Source organism: Meleagris gallopavo, chromosome 5, assembly GCF_905368555.1.
Source record: "Meleagris gallopavo chromosome 5, MGAL_WU_HG_1.1, whole genome shotgun sequence".
NCBI lineage: Eukaryota > Metazoa > Chordata > Aves > Galliformes > Phasianidae > Meleagris > Meleagris gallopavo.
Window position 1 is genome coordinate 39,474,991 of NC_139408.1, and position 21,505 is coordinate 39,496,495.

Sequence of the window (21,505 nt, forward strand, 5' to 3'; positions counted from 1 at the left end):
ATTTTGAGAATATAAATTGTTTTTTGAGATTGAGAGAGTAAAGTTTACTTTTCAAACAATCATTCTTTTTTCTCTTTTCTACCTCCCTTCCAGGGAGAACTTACAAAGTGGATGACTTTATGACTTGTATGACTGTGCTGGAAATTATCTCTGACACTCTTAGGCATCTTGACCCTCTCTGATACAGATATCAGATGTGGCACAAAAACAAGCTGCTCTTTTTAAACAGGCATCATCAGCTTTTTTTAGAAAGCCATCTGGTAAATATGGACAAATTCATAGGTATTGTTTTTATTGCTGTGCTTACTGGTAAGTTGTCATGGAAGATGTGTCCAGAAGGGCACTTGAAAGCTATGCCCTAGCAAGGGACAGTCCTCTGAATCACTCATGGCCTGAGCTGCAGAATTTCCATCAGTATCTTGGAATATCCCTAAAAGCCTCAAGGTAGTTCAGAGATTCCAGGTAAAATGAAACTATGAGAAAGGAAGTGTTCACAGATGATAGGTAATACTGCTGGCTGACAGCTTCCTCACTGAAAGTCTTTTCTGGCTTGCAGCAGATGACTTTCTAAAAACGAAACTCTTTAAGCTCATATATATAGAAGTATGGAATTGAGTTTTATTCCCTAGGCTTTTTACTTGTCTTTCTTTTTAGTGGTATTTTGCAAGCTGGAGTCACAAACATGCAACAAAGCCTGAGTAAAGCGCTGGTGGCAAATCTGACTAGAATCAACACGAGTCTGTTCTCCTTTATTAGCCAGTTTTAACATTATGCAAGGACGTATTTCATCTGTCCTGGAAAACTGCAGTGAAGCATCTGTTGATTTCATTAAAACACAAAGATACATAGGTTATGAGGGCAGAAAGAACCATTATGATTAATCTAGACTGATTTGCTATATAATTAGTTTCTGTCTCGCTATGTCTTTTAGAAAAACAAGTTCCTATTTTAATTTGCCAGTAGCTGAGAATACACCATAACCTGTAGTAATTTATTTCAACAGCAAATTACCCTCATGTAAAAATAAGTCATAATATTTTAAAATGTGAATTTCTCAAACTTCAGTTTCTAGCCCCCGGATCCTATTATTCCTTTGTCGTGTGGATTTAAGAGCCCTCTATTGTCAAATTCCATTTTTTGCATAGGTACTTGTAGTTTGTGATCAGATCACCCTGTAACCTCTGCCTATTAAAAGGACTGAATTTGAATATTCTTTGCTATGGGGCATGCATTCCAGTCCTTTAATTATGTTCTCTTTTCTCATTCTTGAACTTTTGGTGTGACAAACTGCAGATATCCGAAGCTGCTTTCGTTTTTTTCATTGCCCAAGCCAAAGATACTGTTGTCTCTTTATTCCTGCTCAGAATTCACCTGGTGAATTCACATTTAAGGATTATTTTTAGTCTTTTGTTTATGGTTCTGAGAGTTGTGACTATATTGAGTTGTACCTGACTATATGTTAGGATTTTGATGTCCAAACGAGGCTGTAAGTGGTGTCTAAAGGCAGTCACATAATCACACTTCTTCCTTAACCGTAAGTATTCTTAACATTTCTCAGGGTAGATTAAGTTTCGGTTGTGTTTGCAGTTTTGTTTTTATTTAAAGAAAATGTTGAAGAACAACAAATACTTGAGTAACAGAGATTCAGATCTGGGTGAATCTGCTTTGAAAATACTGGACTCAGAATGCTTGTATACATTCAATACCCTTTCACCTTTCTTCTGTAGGTCTTCCTTTGAAGTTGCTTTGTCAGTCTTTTTTCCAGACTTGCTCTCAGATCTACAATTGCTAGTGACCAATTCCATGTATTTTTCTCTAGATGCTTTAAAAGCCTTTTTTGTTGAGGATTTTCTGCTGTGGCCTTGGTGTAATCAATGAAATGCATGGCAGTCTGCTGTAAACCCCAGACAAACTTGGAAGTGGACTCTCTGCATTTCCCCAAAGCAGAAAGAAGTTGTTATTCAAGTATCTAATACATGAAAAGCGAAGCATAACCTGTGTGCTGCTCAGCTTGGGAGCTGGAAGCTGCTTATGTGTATGTAAGCGTATTCCTTTTACCAACAACCTGCAGAAGTCCCTAAGAACAGATCATTGAGTCATAGCTAGATACAGGACATAGCCCGGCACCAGATATCATCTGTAGGCACTGTGCTACTTTTCTTCTCACGTAGAGGAGATAGAAATCCAGGTACTCATGCTATTTTTTAGTTAAATGTCCATGTGAAGAATTGTTAACATTGCTCTATGAGAGCAATTCTCCTATGATAAAATCATTAAAGTCACTGTTCATTCTGGCCTGGCATTCTTTTGCCCCCCTAAGCAGCTCCGTAACAGGATGAAACCATGAATGCAGTTGCACCAGAGTCACACCAGTCCTGTAAGTGCTGTCAGAAGGATTGTCTCCATTACTAATTATTCACATTCCCAGACCGTCCTTGCAGTGAGGCAAAGAGTAGACTGCACACATTCATTAAAAATATGGGAAAAGCTCTGCTAGAACTGAAGAACCATCTGCCCATTCATTCAGTATTCTGCCTCCAATAGCAGCAGTTGTAAGGGCTACTAAGAGTGAGCATGTGAGCTGTCCTGATTTTATCAGTATTCCATATCATGACATCATGTAGCAGGTTGTTGCGTGCTTTTACCATTTGTAATAAATTAATTCTCTCTCCTTATCTTAACTGAGCCATTTTTCTTTTTCTTCTCCCTGAAAAAGGGATAGGAGGATGAAGGGCCAGGGAGGTCTTCTCCTTCTTCTCCCCCTCTGTCACATGCAAAAGTGTGACATGAGCATAGTTGTTGTCAGCATTACTTTTTTCTTACATTCCCACAGCATACAGTCATCTAATGAGGATTAATTAGAAGATCTATGCCTCCATTTTCTTTTATAACAGTTTGTAAAACTTCCTTCCATGCTTCCTCTTGTTTCTTTTTCTGAACCTGCCGCTGCTCCCTTCTCTATTTCCATGACTTCTTGTAGTAGCATGTTCCAAAAGTTCTCATTGTAAATAAGTAAGAATATATTTAAACTTGCATTTCTGGGAATACCTCTAGTTCTGCTATTGCTGGATGTGGCAGAGCTGTGCTATGTTCACTTTCTCCACCATCTTCTATAATATTTGATTATATTCTTTCTCAGTCTCAATGGGAGAGCTCTGGCATTTATTTATTCTTTTCTTTTCTGGCCTGTCCTCATAGAGCAGCTATTCCATGCTCTTAATTGCTTTTTCATTTTCCTTCATTTTCCTTTGCACCCTCAATTCCACCATTTCTTCAAGATGCAGAGACTGGCTTATGTGCACTGCCCTGAGATAGTGTTTGTGGAAAGCACTGGACATGGCCCCAACAAAAAGCATGTGCAGAAGCCCTTGCCAGTCCAGGTAGAAACCCAGAGCTACAGGGAGTCGTACACCTAACTTGACTCACATGCCTTTTTCTGGATATGGTTGTAGCCGTTGTTTGTCTCTGCTGTCTGGCTCATTGTACTTGTTTGTCTGCCAGAGGAAGAGAGGTGCTGCAATGCATCTCCCTACTGAGCTGCTGGAAGGAGGTGTGTGGTCTGTCTAGCCAGTGTATTTGACCTGGTTAATCCACAGAATGAAACTACTACAGTTCCATAAATTGAAAATATATTTTATTTGTGTTGTGGATAATAACAGACTTGATGTTTTCAAAGTCTGTGGAAGGGCAGAGTGCTCTCATAGGAAACTAGAGCAAAATAACTAGAGCTATTGCAGGTCAATACTGTCCTCTGCTGGGAGGAACTACAATGTTGTGACATGACTCCACATGGGAACTAACATTTGGATTCTCCTTTCACTCTGATGTAGGACATTTTGCCTTTGAAACAAGGAGAACAGATGCTATGCTGTGCTGTAGAAATTCTCCTTTCTCCGTAGCAAAATATGGAAGTTCTTCACTTGCTACAACTTTGTTGAATTGTGATTTCATTTCTTTTTTATCCTAAGGTCATCTTTAGAATCTTGTTCTCCATCCTCTCTATCACATGCCTTTTAATATTTTCTACTGATTTTTTTTATCAGCTTTTCCTGTACTGTGATATTCTATAGTTATTTCTGTTAGTTGCTACTAGGATTAAATATGTCTGTCTGATTCTGGAAAATTTCTTTTCTGATCTACTTATCTTCAATCTACTGCTGGGTTTACAGCCTAGAGTACATCAGTGAAGAATTTTCTGTTTGGTCAGAAACTCCCCTTGGGCCTTCAGACTGAGTGTTACAGCTGCATGTCCAAATGTTACATCTGCATGTTTTTAAGCCTGTCCATACGCCACTTTAGATGATATTTTTAGAATTAAAAATACACATCTTTTTTCCCTTCTCTTTTCTTAGTAAATTGCTGACAACTCATCCTGTTAGCATTTTGAAAGCAGAAGTAATGAAATCTGTGTTTATGTGTGTGATGCCGTACATAATAGGTAGAAAGTACTTTATAATAATACCTCCTTACAAGAAATCAGAGTTTTCAGTAGTGATGCAGAACTGCTATTTGCAGAAATGCTTCTGCTTGCTATATGTTCTCGTCCAGCTTCAGGAAGCATGGAAGGCTGTTGAGAGGAAGATCTGTTAATGAATATTATATAGCTCTGTGCCTTCTCCAGTCCCTGACTCTGAGAGGATGGCATGGGGCAGAGGGATTTGCTCTTTCACACGCAGTTTAATTCTGTACCTGTGAGAAAGAGAAAGTTGGGACTTTCACCTGAGCTAGTATGCTCAGTAGTATGTGGCTACTTGGGACTCTCCTCTCGCATATTTTCCATTCATGTAGCACTATGCAGAGTCCAGAGCTCTGGTCATCACCCCAGACTGTGTTTGAGTCCAGGCACTCCGTACATAGAGATTTTTGTTTGTTATGTAGTTATGCCTATTGTAGCTTTGTGCCTGTTGTGTTTTAAGATTTCTTGGTAAGATAAATTTCTCTCCCTCCCTCCTTTCCTCCCTCCTTTCCTCCTTTCCTCCCTTTCTCCCTCCCTCCCTCCTTCCTTTCTTCCTTCTCTTTCCCTCTTCCTCCCTCCCTCCCTTTCTCCCTCCCTCCCTCCGTCTTTCTCTCTTTCTTTCATCTTGAAGCTCTTTAGGAACCACAGGACAATCACCAGTAGTTCACAGGAACTTGGTTAATTTTTTTTTTTTTTTTTTTTACATCTCTCTTCTAATGATAAAGTAGGTTTATAAGAATAATAAAAAAATGGCAGTGGTGGCACAAACTTCCCAGCTGTGATTAGCAGAAATGGACATAGAGGTTAAACTTTGTTATGTATTTTGTATGGACGTTATGCAAATACAACAGCATGATGCCAGACATACACTGCATTTTATATACAAAAGCTTTTACAGCTGAATGAGCCTGTGATCAAGTTGATTGTTCTCTCTGTCCTTCAGCAAGTGTTCTTCTCTTCTGCCAGATTATCTGATCTACAGTCATCACAGAGTACCCACTGCTGTCATTCCTATACACCTTCCTGCTTCTGTTCTTTGCTTCTGTCATCATGTCACAATCTTGCGTGGTCTGTCTTCAGCTCCCCACTACCTTTTGGGAGAAGTTTATCTCCCACGGATGAAGGTAATTGGAGTATTTGTACAGTATGCAGGATTGATGTATGATGTTTTTCTTTCTGTCTGGCAGGTTGTTTATAAGAATAATGACATTCGTCTGGAGCTGTCTCGCTTGGCACGGATTGGTGATACTAAGATGAAAATCTATGGAGAAGTGAAATTTGTATGTGAGAATGTGGCTACACTGGACCCCATCAGCTTTGAGACACCTGAGGCGTATATTAGTTTGCCCAAATGGAACACCAAAAGGATGGGCTCCATATCATTTGATTTCCGAACCACCGAACCCAATGGGCTAATACTTTTCACCCATGGCAAGCCTCAGGAGAGGAAAGATGCCAGGAGCCAGAAAAACACTAAGGTAGACTTCTTTGCAGTTGAACTTCTAGATGGGAACCTCTACTTGTTGCTGGACATGGGGTCTGGGACCATTAAAGTCAAAGCCACGCAGAAGAAAGCCAATGATGGAGAATGGTATCATGTGGATATTCAACGAGATGGAAGATCAGGTAGAGTGGTGACTTTTTCTATAGTAGATTCATCTTTCAGTTCTAAACCTACTAATTATTAATCACCTTCTTACAAAAACCTAATCTTACTCTAATGGCATTTGTCCAGCAAAACAAAGATGTGAATGGACAGATTTTCATTAGATATCTAATGTGAACTTCAGATAGAGCATCACAGAGGGGAGTCTATTAATCTTTATTCTAAAACTTCTGATACTCTGGACCTATCTTTATAATTTCATATGTAATTGTAATGGTGACTTCTTTGTAGGCCTTGCTAAGGTTTAAGAACCTTCAGAACTGTTATTATTTTGTTCTTGTTTTGAGAAATTCTCAGTGATCTACTTTGAGTTTCTGTTAAAAAAGCAACTGAGCAGAAACCAAGTGAGAACTTCCTGTTGTGATCTGTGTCTTCTACTGATTCTTGTGCCTTTAAAGAACAGAGGGTTTAAATCTTGTCACAAGGAAAATAGAAGTAATGTGCTCAATCAGTGAAAAAATCATGATGACAAAATAACATTTTCATACTGTTCTGTTTCACTTCGCATCTTGGAGTTTCGGGTTAGGTTTCTTTTTCACTTGCAGACTGTATGCCAAGTCTGTAGAAATCCTAGTCTAAATATCTAGGTCAGCATTCATTGGATTTTTTTTTTTTCCCCCTCATAGTTTCTTATTTTCAAAAATGTCTTTTAGTTTATTTTAATTAATATACTTACCGTGCAGTTACAAAGAGGTATTTTATTTGTTTCTAATGCTGTGTAAATGTTAGCATGCTAATGGTGATTATGTAAGGAAACAAATAATGTAACTTCATTTTAAGAATATGTGACAAATTGTATGAGAATTCCTTCTGGACTGGTGGGATTTTTCAAAAGCGTTTTCAAAAGAGCTGACTTTCAGCTACTGTGCATAGCCTAGCTGTTTGAACAGGTCTTTGCCTGAAGCCACTTTTTTCCTTTGATGATGTAAGGAGTTTTTCTGAATTTCACATCAGACTGTACTGGGACTTAATATATGTGGTTATATATTGCTATCTCCTAAAGACATCGATAGGAACATTTTATAAAAGAAGCCTTAAATAAATAAATAAGTTGAGCTTTGATTTCTTTAGAATAGCTAAAATTTAATTAACTTCCAAGAATAAACTCAATTACTAGCATTCAGTACTGCCTTCAGTTTTCTTTACTCGCTTGGGGACTGTCTGGTCCCTGGAGAGGCAGCTGCAGGAGGAGGAGAAATGACACTAAACTCTCTGCTAAAAAATTTTGTAAAATCCCACAAGAGGGACCCATGTTCATTTGTCTATGAGGGTGTGACAGATGGCATTGCTACTTTGTGGGTGAGATCATGGGACTAGCTTATTTGTTGTCTGACAGAAAGGTTTGTGATGGCCTGAACGCTGAGTGGAGATAACAGATTCTAAATTGAAAGCTTTGCTCAACAAAATGAACATATTTGCACATGCTTTCCTCACTCTCTCTCTCTCTTTTGTTTTTAATTGCTTTTTCTCCTAACAGCTAATGCTGGGATAATGATCCTTAGTGACTGATTTTGTGTCTCTCAGATATCTAGGATACTGACACTGACTTTTCCATGGCATACCTCTAGGAAGCGTCAACCACGCTTATTCTGTAGTGTTTTGGTAGATGTGAGAAGGGTGTTCATGATCCCTTTTTGTTAGCCCTTGGCGTTTCTCCCCTGTGTGCAGAACAGAGAATTGCTACACCTTAGAGATTTTTAATTATTATTTTTTTTTTAAATGCAAATACCTATTTTGTAGAAACTGAACCAAAATAATGAACTTAACATTAAGCTGAAATAGCTGTTTGGGTTTGATGACCTGGTCCTCTAAATGTTGGGATTCTTATTTCTAAGGCAGCCAGTCCTTTAATATATGTCATCTCCTTTACCTCATTTCATTTCAGAAAAGTCCAAAACTTCAGGCTCTGCTGGGCTTAAAAAAATAGCCTAAAATCCAGATATTCACTACTGAACAGTACTAAGGCAGGAGTGCAAATGCTGGGAAAGCACTCTTATTCAAATAACCTCTGGCATCTCTGTCCCCTTAGGCTTTGTATACGCTTTGGTCTGTGCTACCTGCCAGAGTAACAAAAGCTGTTTTTCTCTGTACTCTGACAGAAGCTGTCAGCGTGGACATGGACACTGTCCTGTAACCTTTCTGTCTCTGGGGAATGCTCCTATGGAGTGTCTACAAAACCTGTCACAGTTTCCAGTAGGGGAACACTGAGCATGTTACATGAGACAACATTTTTGGTTGGTCATTGGCTACAAAACAAATGATATTCCCTTCACTAAGACACTAACAACCTTTCTGCAAACTTCTCTCTACAATTTCATCAGCACAATGTTTTGCATACCAGTACTCAGACCAGTAACTGGGGTGCTAGTTTGTTTGTTCTTCAACCCTGCATGAAATCTCTAAGGGCCTTGAAAGGAGGCACATAGCTGCTTTTGATTTCCCAAGTTGGGGTTTCATCTGCTTCAACTCAGTCACAAACGTGAGATTCGAGGGAAGGAAAACAAATGATGTTAGCCTATCTAGCTCCTCTTTCCTAGGATCAATTCAAATTTTTCCACCTCAGTAGCTTGAACTGAAGAGACCTATACAGTGGAGCTAGGATCACTTCCTTACAGAAATAGTTGCAAGGTACAGAAAGGTTAGGCTGATGCCTAGCTTATTTTCTTTTACAATCTCATTCTCTTTTACAGGTTTTACAATTCTCCAGTATTCTTCAATATTTCTTCTCTTTTAGCTGGTTTCTCTACCTTTCTGGTTTCTCCAAGTGTTGTTTGCTTTCTCTATAGTAGCAGCTGTCTGGAGCTCAACTCTCCAGTGTTGTGTTCCAATCTTTTGGGTAGTGTGTGCTCTGTATGCTGCTTTTGAGGAGTGGCAATGGAGACGTTGAAAAGGTAGCTGTGATCCTGTGATCTGTGACAAACTTCCTTCACAATTATAGGCGTATTGGCACATCTTCTCTTTTCTTACAATGTAAAAGAGAAAATGTCTGCACTGCTGCAGCTAGCTTTTACAAAATGATTCATCAAATAACCCTGGTTCTCTGTCAGCCTTTAATTTTTAATGCCTCTATTGCTTCTGACACTCTTCTGCCTTTTACATTATTCCTGTTTCACACACATGAAATACCTTGTCTCTTTGTTGTATGTGCTGTTCTCCAAGACAACACCCATTAAATTTGAAAAAAAAAAAAAGCATTCATACATATCTGTACTTTCTCACAGAGACAAAAAAATAGAGCTGACTCTATTAACTAAACTCTCCCACCTTATTGTAGGTGTGTATGATAAAAATGCAATGATGTACAATTAATCTTAAAGCCTGGATAGTCCTCTCTGAGGACAGACTACTTTAATGACAAGGCACTTGAATGTGATGATTTATTGCTAGCATGAGTGAATTGCTAATTTTTTGCTGAGCGTCTGGTGGGCAGGTGTCCTTATCACAAAAGCTGCTGAATGCTCTTCTGAAGAGTGTGCTGCATTAGGATGTGAGAGGCCTGTGTTGAGTTTCCTGCTTTTTTTCAGATATCTGACCTTAAAAAAGTCACTTTGCTTCTCTGCAACTGTTTACAGTGTTCTGATTACATTTCTATATTGTATGTTCTGATTATTTTATGGCCTCAGTTTAGGTATGCAAGCATCTTTGCTTGCAACATACAGAGGCCATTACAGTTTTAATAGTAAGTGTTCTTCAGACCTTCTTTACCTTCCTTTACTTCGAATTTTCCATCTGTAAAATTGAAGTTAAAATACTTAACTGTCTTTGTAAAACTTTGGAACAAAACTTCTGGAGATTTCTAGTCCAAACTCTGCTGAAATATGTGCTTCCTTCAGGGCTATGCCCATTTGCGTTTTGAATGTCTTCAAGGCTGGTGATTCAAACACCTCTCTGAGGATCCTGTTTCCAGTGTTTGATGACCTTCACGGTGCAAAATGTTTTGTTCCATAGAATTCGAATTTTGTAGAATCATAGAATCATTTGAGCTTTAAAGGGACCTCTAAAGGTCTGGTCCACTTCCTCTGTGATGAAAAGGGAGACCTACAGCTAGATCAGAGCCCAGTCCAGTCTGACTTTGACAGTCTCCAGGGACAGGACACCCACCATACCTCTGGGCAACCTGTACCAGTGCCTCACTACTCTTATCATAAAATCGTTTTCCTTACACCTGGTCTGAATCTCCCCTCTTTTAGTTTTTAGTTTGAAACCATTCCCCTTGTCCTATCACATTAGATGCTGCTGAAGAGTCTGTCCCCTTCTTTCTTATAGGCTCCTTTTTAGATACTTGACAGACCACTCTCAGGACTTCCCAGAGCCTTCTCTTTTCCCAGCTGGACAGCCCCAGCTCTTTCAGCTGGTAGGGAAGGTGTTCCATCCCTTGAATGATTTCTGTGGCTCTTCTCTGGACATGCTCCAATAGATCTGTGTCCCTGCTGTACTGAAGACTCTAAATCTAGATGCAGTACTCCAAGGGAATATCTCACCAAGACATAGTTAGAGGGCAGGATCACCTCCCTCAAACTGCTGACTACACTCATTTTAATGTAGCTCAGGATGCAGTTGGTTTTCTGGGCAGTAAGGGTACTCTTATTCTTGCAAGTTCTACCATGTATACTAAGTAAAGTAGGATGTGTTATGTCCAGAAAAAGGAACTGGATTGTAAGGACTCTGGAAAAAAAAAATGAGGGCCTTTCCTGACTGAATGAGTTTATTGAAAAGTGAATGAAATGTCAGGATATGGAAGTGAAAAGCTGTGTGCTTTGGAAATAGATTTTACCATAGTTGTCTTTGGAAAACCTGATTATTAGGTCTCATCAAAAAAATACTTGCTTGACTGGAAAGATGTGATGAAAAATGAGAAAACAAGAAATCGACATACTCTTCTTTCAATAAAAAATTGAAATTTTGTGAGATTAAGCTTAAGGAACTTATTTCAAAGTGATTTGAAACAAAAGGTTCAAACTTCAGTATTCATCAAAGCAAATTACATTGACCTAATGAAGCTACACCTGTTTTAAGCAGATTGGGGTTATAGCAGAATCACTCCTTCTGTCTTCTTAAACATACTCCACCGGAGCTGGGAAGGATAGATAAACAGTATTTGTATAGGGCAATGTACAACTGGGGCTAAAGTTCAAGGTTTTACACAAAAATAGCAAAAAAGTAAACATTATTGAGTTAATTAAGTTAAAAATTTGTTTATGGGCTTTCTAAGTTTGGAATACAAGTGTGAGGATTGAAACTTGTGATCAATGTCTCTTGACATTGCAAGTGTATGCCACTGGCTCAAGTTCAAGTTGCTGTCTAACATATCCTCAGGTTCTTTTTGCTCTTTACTCAGTTGGGCTGTAGCCTGTAATTACGTGTGAGATTATTCTGCCCCAGGTACAAGATTTTCTATTTATTGTTGTACATCAAACATTTCTATCAGCCCTTTTCTCTGGCTTTTAAAGGTTTTCTAACTAGTAGTCCTATCCTTCCTCCAGTGCATTAGCCATCCTCTTCAATTTGATGCCATCGACTGCCTTGTTAAGAGGCAGTCCTATCGTCCATGTCCAGCTTTGAAGGTACCCGTGAAATGTTTTCTCTCAGAACTATGTCACATGAATGAATACTTTTATAATTTTTCGTCTCTCTTCCTGATACCATAAAAATCCTGTATTTCCTCAGTAAGTCTTTGCTTTGCTGGATGAGTACTATTCAATAACGCTCAGTTTTTACCTTATTGTTTAGATCCTGCATTGCTATTCTAGTGACCTTATATCACAGTGTGGCACACAGGCACACTTATGAAAACTCTTATGCCCTGTGATTCAAGAGGAGAAGCTGTGTGGGAGTCACCATCTGTGTTAGGAGTGTATTCACGTAGGGGAGAATATTTAGTTTTTTGTACTGAATTACTGGAAGAAATTATCTAGGCTGTAAGTGACTGAGGCTGTAAGTGAAAGCATTGATTGGTGTTTCCTTATCCTCCTCATTTAGGTACTATATCAGTGAACAGCAGACGCACCCCATTCACCGCTAGTGGAGAGAGTGAGATCCTGGATCTGGAGGGTGACATGTACCTGGGTGGGCTGCCAGAGAACCGGGCAGGACTCATCCTTCCCACTGAGCTCTGGACAGCAATGCTGAATTATGGCTACGTTGGGTGTATCCGAGATTTGTTCATCGATGGGCGAAGCAAGAACATCCGGCAGCTGGCAGAGGCACAGAATGCAGCAGGAGTCAAGTCCTCCTGCTCCCGCCTGAGTACCAAGCAATGTGACAGCTACCCATGTAAGAATAATGCAGTCTGCAAGGATGGCTGGAACCGTTTCATTTGTGACTGCACTGGCACTGGCTATTGGGGGAGAACATGTGAACGAGGTAAGTTGACCTCAGTTATGCAGAGTTGAAGGTGTGAAGATGTTTTAGAACAAAATTGAGTATTTCCATAAGACTTTCTTGTGCCCATGTTGATCTTTCCAATGCAGAGTTCCAGTCCCAACACTAGGAAAGCTCTCATCTCTGTTTCCTTCCAGGTTTTTCACTTGCATTTCATGAACTTACCTTCATGTGCTACTTTACTCCCTGAATCTGAAATCCTTTTCTTTGAGCTCTGGGGTCTCTTTGAGTACAGTTTGTCTTCTAAGACAGAAAATGCTGCCATATGTGAGAAATCTCAGGCAAATTACTGGAAAACATATTGAGCGTAAACTTAGATTGTTGTGATTTTTCTTGCATGGCATAGATGACATATCTCAGTTTGTCGTGTTTTTTTTTTTTTTTTTTTTTTTTTTTTTATTGTCAGTATTCCACATCAGTAGCATCATGTAAATCAGTTGGAGCTGATGTAAAGAGTCAATGTTCTGGTTCCATGGACCACTGTAACTGGGTGCTTTGTTCTCAGATGGGGGGGGGGGAGCGGCGACATTCCCGCAGACACAGATCTAGGGATAACTCCATGACAAAGTTTTATCTAGTCTTCCTCTTTTTTACATGTGGGATTAGGACAGTTCTAGTGAAGGAGTGAGTGGATGAATCTCTGCCCCTTACTGTTGCTCTTTGACTGGTGATTGAAAGACATTGAATTGGAGAAATGAGACAAGTATTGCAGGTACAGGCAGGCTTACTTATGTGTTCTGGGCCACATGGAAATGAATTCAGAAATGTAAGATATCTGAGCTATATGTTCCTCAAATAGCAAGTGATTCCATTAATTGGTGCTGTTCTTATTGTGTTGGTGATGCCCTTAAATGAAGTAAATGTGTGGTTTGTTGCTCTAATCAACAATAGCAATTAATTGCCAGTGGTCCTTAAAACAGCTGAATCATCAAGATTACAATCCCTGCTGAGGACATAGGTGAAAATGTACTATCATAAAACTCATGTATGTTGGCTATGCCAATGTCAGCTCAGCAGTTCTCTCTTATAGACTATAGATCAGATGATTCCGGAAAACATCAGAGGTTTTGTCAGCCACAGTGTTGTGAGTTGTTTTGGCCAGTTGTGTAACTATGTCCTACAAAGACATAAAAAGAAGCACTACCATCTACATTATTTCCCCTCAAAACTGTAGTTATGCTTGCTGTTGGTCTGTACTTTGTATCAGGAAGAACCAGCTCTGTGATTCAGGTCTTTCTGGACTCTGTCTCATGTCTGTCTCATGAACTTGGCTATCAGAAGAAAATCCAAAAGTAACCAATAACATAAAGAGCAGAATTCATCTTATGTACTTTAAATGTTTGTAGTTTTGCTTTTTGTTCCTTTCATGATCAGTGAAATCTGAAGGTTAAGGGCATGAAATCACCAAAATCTAGAAGTGAATGTCAAGTCTGGCTTGAGATCTATAACTTAGCCATGCTCTGGCCAGCATCAGTATGAGTAAGAAAGTAAGAAAGATGTGTGTGAATGCATAATTACCAGTGTGGGATCTTGAGGTCTTAAAAAATATGTGTTAAACATTATTTAAGATTATAAAAAATAATGATGATATAGTTGAGGACAAACTAGATGATGTATGCGGAAGTCCTAATCTTGAGAAACTCATTTTTATTGTAACCAGAAACCCTCTTAATGATTTAGGCCAATGTTAAGCAAAACATGTTTTTCATAAGTGAGGTTCCTTGATAATACAGGAGGCAGCTTGTGAGTATTTGGAGACTGTATACATGAAAAAAGTTCTGCAATTGGAATATTTTTGATTCTACAGTGTTTATTGTGGTGTTACATAACAGCTTCATATTGCTGTGATCAAAGCACTTGATATGAGGAGGCTGTTTTGGTGCACAGTGATTTTGCCTCTATGAACAGAAGAATTGTAGGCTAGCAAAGATAATTTTCATTCTCATGGTCTGACACCCAAGGATTATTGCAAGTCACAATTTCAGCTGGCCTGTGACATAAGTACTGCTGGAATGTGAAAAGTTAATGTGAAGACTGGGAAGGGACTCACAGTAGGAAATGCTGCTGTGCCAAAATGGCACTTTGCACTGTGACTAGAGAGCTGCCATAATAGTACAGGAGCAAGGCTGGTGTGTAACGGTAGGAATGAAGGAGCACGTTAGCTTGTTTAATAAAGCAAACTTACTGACATACTTTTCTAGTCTCCGCTGGTGTCTGGGAAGTGCTACAGTCCTTTGATTCTCCCACACCTAAGTCTGTTAAAAGAGGGGAGTGTAATTCTTGAAAGGAATTTGCAGCCCAAGATTTAGGTTAGGGTTAAGGGGCAGAGAATCCTAAAATAAAGGATCTCATATGTCTGTTATTTATCAGGAGAATCATTTATTTTGAATAAGCAAAGCACACACTCAGAATTTAGTGAGGGTAATAAAAACACAAAAAACACATGTAGCAACTCCAGAGAGAGAAGCAGATATTCATTTGTTGGTAATGGTAATCTGTATCTTCTGCTTTCCAGATATAGAGTTGTTACGTCAATATTGCTATATTTCTTGTATATTTTTCATGTTGCTATATGAAAGACTGTTATACATCTAAAAAGGACTGTGAAATGAAATTGTTTGTCTTGCAGTTAGAAAAGAGGTTTAGGTACTTTCTGTTAAGACAATGCAAATACACAGTATTTGGCAGTATGTCAACTGCATCCTTCAGACAAGTTTCTGAAATGTCAGAGATCCCACAGTAACTATTGGAAAGGAACAGTGGTGTGGCTGTACTCAGGGGTGGAAAAGAAGGCATGGGATGTCTCTGCTAGCTTTGCAAGTGACATTCATTTAATTCAACTAATATTCTGATCTCTTTCTTTAGATGACTTTGATAAGTACTATAAGATTAAAAGAAAAAAAAACCTGCAAACCTAGAAGCTTGGCATCGGGGACTTGTGCTAAGCACCTAAGCTCCTTGTGAAGCCAAGTGAGGGAGTTAGTGTCTTCTCAGGGGAAATCCAAAGCAATTATGTGATTTGCTTGCCTCCTTTTATTGATTTGCCTATCTCCTTTCTTTGATTATGTAGAGATTCTAGTCAGATAATTCAGTACTGCCACACTTTGTCAGGGCTGTGCTAGGGAGCAGTTGACAGTGCCAAACTGCCAAGGCTACCAAATTGACAAAAGTGAGACTGTCTTGGAGTGGGGGGACATAAAGCAAAGAAGATAGAAAAGAGGCACACAGAGAAGACAGAGTGCCTTCTCTAAGTGATGCTGAGTCCCTTGTAGTCTACTGTAGGACAAACTTTGTGAGAAATGACAAAAAGGATTCTCAAGGGTAATGAGTAGCACATTTCCTTCCATTGTTTGTGAAATATCTTCTCATACAGAACCCAACAGAAATTTGGATGGCTTGCTAGTCAGTCCAGAAAAAGGGCTGAAGAGATTATACAGACAGGCAGGAGGGTGGGAGAGAGAAGTGGTTCAGCCACTGTGAAGGTTATTCAGTGTTTTTTAGGTACTTAATATCTTCTGTGCTTTTTGGTTTCTAATTTGTTAGTATTTGACATAAGCCAGAGCATCAGGTCACTGCAGTCCTGTTAATTGTACTAAATGAAACTGTTAAGGGCAGAAGTTGAGGTCTGGCTAATGGAGCATGATGTACTTCTTTGCTGTGAGAGAAAGATTCCTCCTCACAGCCCACAGAATTTTCTGAAAAGAACCCCGAAGTCCTGGCATTAAACAAGCAGGAGGAGCAATGTGTGTTGTATTCACGTTAGTTGTTTCCTGTAGTTGCAGTGAAAATGCTGTGAACCCCAAAGGGTCCATGGATCTGTTCTGCTCCTGAAAGCTCTCTGCATGTTTTCCTTCTACCTAAACGTTGTGAAACAGTGGAGGTCAAAAGCCCAAGAGGAAGGGCAAAGGCAAAATGCTACTGAAAATCAGATCGTTTTAAGCCAGTTAAAATTAGATGTTGTTGATCACTCCTTTTTTATGCTTTTTCCTAGTTAATTGTCTTGAATGGCCATTCTTTTATTAAGAGGTGTATAGTAATAAGATTAGCAAATGCAGGTTAGTGTGAGGTTGCTAGGTATTTAAAACTGAAAAAAAAAGCACTGAAATTTAGATTTTAAGCCTTTGGAATTAATTGCTCAGAACTGGACATTCCATTAGTCCTCTCTAGGTGAGACAGAAAAGTCATGTTCCTGACCTTTTTTGATCTTCACCCAGTACTCATTGCAGCAGACACAGATATCCCTTTCCTGTTCTCCGAAGGGCTGGAACTGGTGTCCCTTCCTGTCTGGGTTTGCTCACAGATGGGTTATTAACTCCTCAGCAAACCAGGCTTGCTCTGTGTTTTGCAACATACTGTTTGTGAACAGCAATATACCTGCTGTTGGCAATGATGATGTTGAGCATAGGGATACACATTCTGTTTTATTATCTGCCAAATACCTTTATGGTTATGTTTGCTAAGAGCAGTTTAATGACAACAAACATCTGCCCATTATCTGTGCAATAAACAGAGATGCTGTAAAATTACTGGTAATAAGAAATGCTACAAAATCATTTACTGCATGGTTTAGGTGCTACATCCTTTGCTGTCTCAAGCACAGGTAGCAGCATAGATTTATTTTTTTTTATTTTAGTGAAGATGTTTGATGATTACATTCTTGCAGATTTGTTTAAAAAACTTAAAATGTGTTGATATTATTTAGACAGTCCAGTCCTTCTGAATCTGCAGTGAAATGTGCTAGGTAACTGCTGGGAATAGATTTTCTTATATCCTGGGGGGTGCTGGACACATTAGAAATAAAACCTTTGCTGCAGTGTTTTAATGTTTTTAATCCCAGCTGGATCTTGAATATTCAAAGACTTGAGGAAAGACTAAACATCAGAATAATTTTTATTATTTCATGAGATAAAGTGAAAGATGTTTAAGATCCGGAGCTCTGATCTTAAACATGATCTGAAGTCATTCTGTCATTGACTTATTAGTGTCAGGTGGATTCCTGCTGTACAATTTGCCAAAATGTCTCTGAACAGCAGAAGAAGAGATTCCATCTGAACTTGGAAAAAAGTTCAGGTAACCCCTTCACACCCATATGCACCTATGCATTACTAGCTTCTTAGTGAAGTCTGTTCAATATTATCTAAGGCATGTTAGCTTTGCTTAGGACATTTATGCAAGAAGTTCATTTTCTCATTTACCATCAATCCATTTGTAACACTGATTCTCTCTGTAGCTTGCCCAAGCAACTACTATTGTGGCATATGCTGTACACTATTCTTCTGCTCAAGAAGTGCAAACCTGTTGTGGGTTTGTTTGTTTTTAACACTTGTCTCCCTTGTCTGTCTCCATAATGATTGGTTGTCTCAAAGCTTATTGTTTAGTTTTCTAACTTCTGGTTAATTCAAATCTATTAAAGCTCAAGGTCTTTATGTAAAGTCAGCTTCCATCTTTAGATTTTATATTTCCCATCTTTGCCCCCTCTTTTTTGCTTTCTTTGGGGTAAGCTCTACTCTAACACCCAAACAGTTCCCAAAATACATTAGATATTGATCTAGATCTGGTAAGGATAGTGCAGCCAAGGTTGATGTTGTAAGGAAATAGAAACAAAATGAAGGAACAATTTCAGATTCTTTCAGTTCTGTGGAGTCATACTTGTGAGCCTTTCCACTCTGCTTTGATTAAGTATCAGTGGGACAAGCGATGGCATTTAAGGCCTTGTAATGCCTTTGTGACGTCCTCAGTACAGAAGAGTGTGTAATTAATTCTGCAGTCAATTAGATTACATCTTTTTGGGGAAAGATCATTTCATGGTCTTAAGGCTGTTGAACTTTAACTTCGAAGAGTTTCATTGATGTGACAATATCCAACAGCAGCTGCTGAGCAGCTGGAAAATCTGAGACCGTATAAAGATCAACTGATTCTCTCTCCTGTATTTTATAATGACATGGTTATGATTTTTTATCTTTTCTTTTTCATTCATCCCCCCTGCATCATCATATGCTCTTGATATTTAAGGCCATGTATGTCATCTTTGCTGCATGTGAATTTGTTAGTACTCCAGGTGCTTTTTAACTCACCTTAATATGTTAATTGATTCCACAGAAAAATAATTTCTGCTATCTTTCTCTAAAATTTTATGTTTCTGGCTGTTTATTGCTGAGTGTAGCTTTTACAAGATCCTCCCAGTTGAAGAAATATAATCATCCAAAACTATTAGATTTTGTGCTACTGTCAGCTTCTATAAAGGGTACTTGAACAACAAAACAGATGTTACATGGGTGGAATCAGTAAGAACATGTAGTTAATGTTTTTTAACCTCTAACACTTTTCTTAGTATAGACTTTTTCAGGACTGACATTGTGATGGTGTGTTTGTTTATTTATTTGTTTATAAATGGCAACTCAGATCAATGGCTTCTCCTTAATCCAGGCCACAAAATGCCTCTCATTTGTAAGTCAAGACATGATGCTTCTCAGATGATTCCAAAGTTATCATAGCAGATCAATTTTGCCTGAATCACACTGTATCAAGAGAAGGTTGTTTACTAAATCATGGATCATGTAGAGTGATAAGTCATAATGCAGAATGAAATTTTTTTTTCACATTTTCATCCTAGCTCTACAAGGTAATCACACATGCCGTACGTATGATCCAGAATAATACCAGCTTTCTTGCAGTACGTATCTTTGAGTCTTTCATTGTTCAGTGGCTGATCTGAGTCCCAGTGGCATCATCCCTCCTTCCATTTTCATACCCTTGAATCAGATCATTTTGTATTTCTGCTGAGACTACCAATTGTCCCTACAATTAATGGAATATCTTGATGGAAGCAGCCAGGATGATGTAGTTCTCTTGTCATAAAAATTTATTTCCAACATTTGGAATGGCTGTGCAGGCCTTTGAGATGTTATCTGTGAAATTAGCTTTCTCTATCTCTCTGCTTTGCCCATTGGAAGCCTTCACACTGAAAGGCAGGCATTGGCACAGTGCTCTCATTTTCTCTCTCATTCCTTCTCTATTCATCTTGGTTAAAAGGAATAACTTGGCATTCATGATGCTGCTTTAATTGACTCTCTCCATGTGGAGATAGACAGTCATCCCTTGGACACTTTGATTGATCGAATGAGGCTATTATGTGACCTGGTAAGGATATTCAAAAGCACAACCATCACCACGAGCATGGAAAGGTCATATCTGGTGGTGTTTCAGTCAGATCTGCTTGGTTTCTCTGCTTTTTTGCACAGGCAGTTAGTCAACAGAATTGGTCGTAGGGTGGTCCTGGTAAAACCCTCACTAGGTACTAGAGCCCAAGATAGGACACTATTGAGTTAAACCACTCTCACTCACTCTTCTAAGAATGCATAGATAACAATTTTCATTGTTGGTGTTTGTGGTTACTAGCATCCTCATCCTCTTGATCTGTGTGATCAAGAACAAATTGGAGGGTAAGGTGAAGAGGGAAACTTCATCCTGATAAATGGAATCTCAGTACAAGATTCAGGGCTACTTCCTCCTTTGCAGTTATAGGTGATGAGTAATTAAAACTTAACACTCAGGTCATATCAAAAGTCATCCCACTGCATACGTAAAGCAGCAGGAAAATGTACAAGCATGGTCTTGTGGTCATCCTAAATTGCTCTGGATGAGACTTTCCTACCATCCTAATCTTATGTTCTTTGGAGCAACTTAATGTTTTTCTGCTTTTGAACAAAGAAGAATCGTAATCCTTTACATTGCGAAATTGCTAAAGCAATCAGCAGGACGGGGTGGTTGGAGGGAGTTACTGGTGGAAGCTGTATCAAAGCATCAGAGTTTAGGATTCAAATGGAGTCACATAGAATTGGACTTTTAAGTCTGATTACCCCAGTACCCTCAGCCACCATTTTAAACTGTTGAGACAAGGAAAACGTAGTATTTTAATTACTGATTTTTTATCCAGTACCATTCATTAAATGAGTAAAAATGGAAAACGGCTCTTCAGCCCTCAGCTGAAAAGCATTTTATATTGACAGCTCAGTCAGTTCTATGCTTGTGCTTGGAATGAAAAATATATGCAGAGTAGCTATCCTTTATATGCCTTATTCTTCTCCTAGGGTATTTGCATTAGAGATTAGAAGGTAGGTCAGTCCTTCTGACATGCCTGGTCTCGGGTAGAGCTGGGAAGTAGAATGATGAAAAGAAATATTCTATAGATTTGATTTCTACTCTTTTGCTTATGTGACAAGAAGAGGAAAACTGAAGACAAAAAGGGTCATTAGAGACCTTTATGCATCCAGTCCAGGAAACAGAGTAAGGGGCTTGGGGTTGAGTAGAGCAGAATGGAGATTGTGCCACATGTCTTATCTGCCATGTTAGGACAATATTTACCCCTGAATGAGTATTTGGCAAAAGACATGCTTGCTGAATAGTGTGAAAGAGGCAAGAATATTGAAAACATCCAAAATATTTTCATAGAACTGTATAATTGTTTGAGGAATCTTTAAAGGTCATCTGGTTCAACTCCCTTGCAATGAACAGGGACATCTACCGCTAGATTCAAACCTAGTCCAGAGTGACCTTGAAGGTCTCCGCAGATGGGGCTTCCACCATACCTCTGGACAACTTGTTGCTGTTTTTCGCTACTTTTACCACAGCCTGTTAAAAAATCTCTAACTTAAATATTTGTGACTAACGATAAAAATGAGAACAAAGGAAACACTCTCCTGATTGTAAGCAATCTCACAAAAATCTGGATTCTTGTACTGAACTCATAATAGGAGACCTGGTTCTTAGACCCACGAGCCTAACAATTCATTTTCTAGTCAGGAACACATCCAAGTTTTCACCATGTTATTACTAGCTCCCCATTGAAGTTCTCTTTTATTATGGCTTGGATTTTTGATGTAAAATCCAAAAGTCACACTGTTCCATTTTCTATGGTAAGCCCTTTTGTTTTATTTGTGCAAATCTTCATTCTGCATTATGTTTTTGCCCTATCATTTCTGAGGACTGACCAGTAAAGAGTT

The 21,505-nt window shown here is 38.9% G+C and overlaps 1 protein-coding gene across 17 annotated transcripts in view; it reads left to right on the plus strand.

Moving 5' to 3' along the window:
• NRXN3 (neurexin 3) overlaps positions 1–21,505 on the plus strand; it is a 947,214-nt gene that overhangs the window by 283,647 nt on the left and 642,062 nt on the right. For all 17 annotated transcript variants that reach the window (XM_085225422.1, XM_085225425.1, XM_085225424.1 and 14 more), the window contains 2 exons: positions 5,644–6,082; positions 12,102–12,485. In XM_085225422.1, the coding sequence (XP_085081548.1) occupies positions 5,644–6,082; positions 12,102–12,485 (823 nt within the window). The remainder of the gene's footprint in view (positions 1–5,643; positions 6,083–12,101; positions 12,486–21,505) is intronic.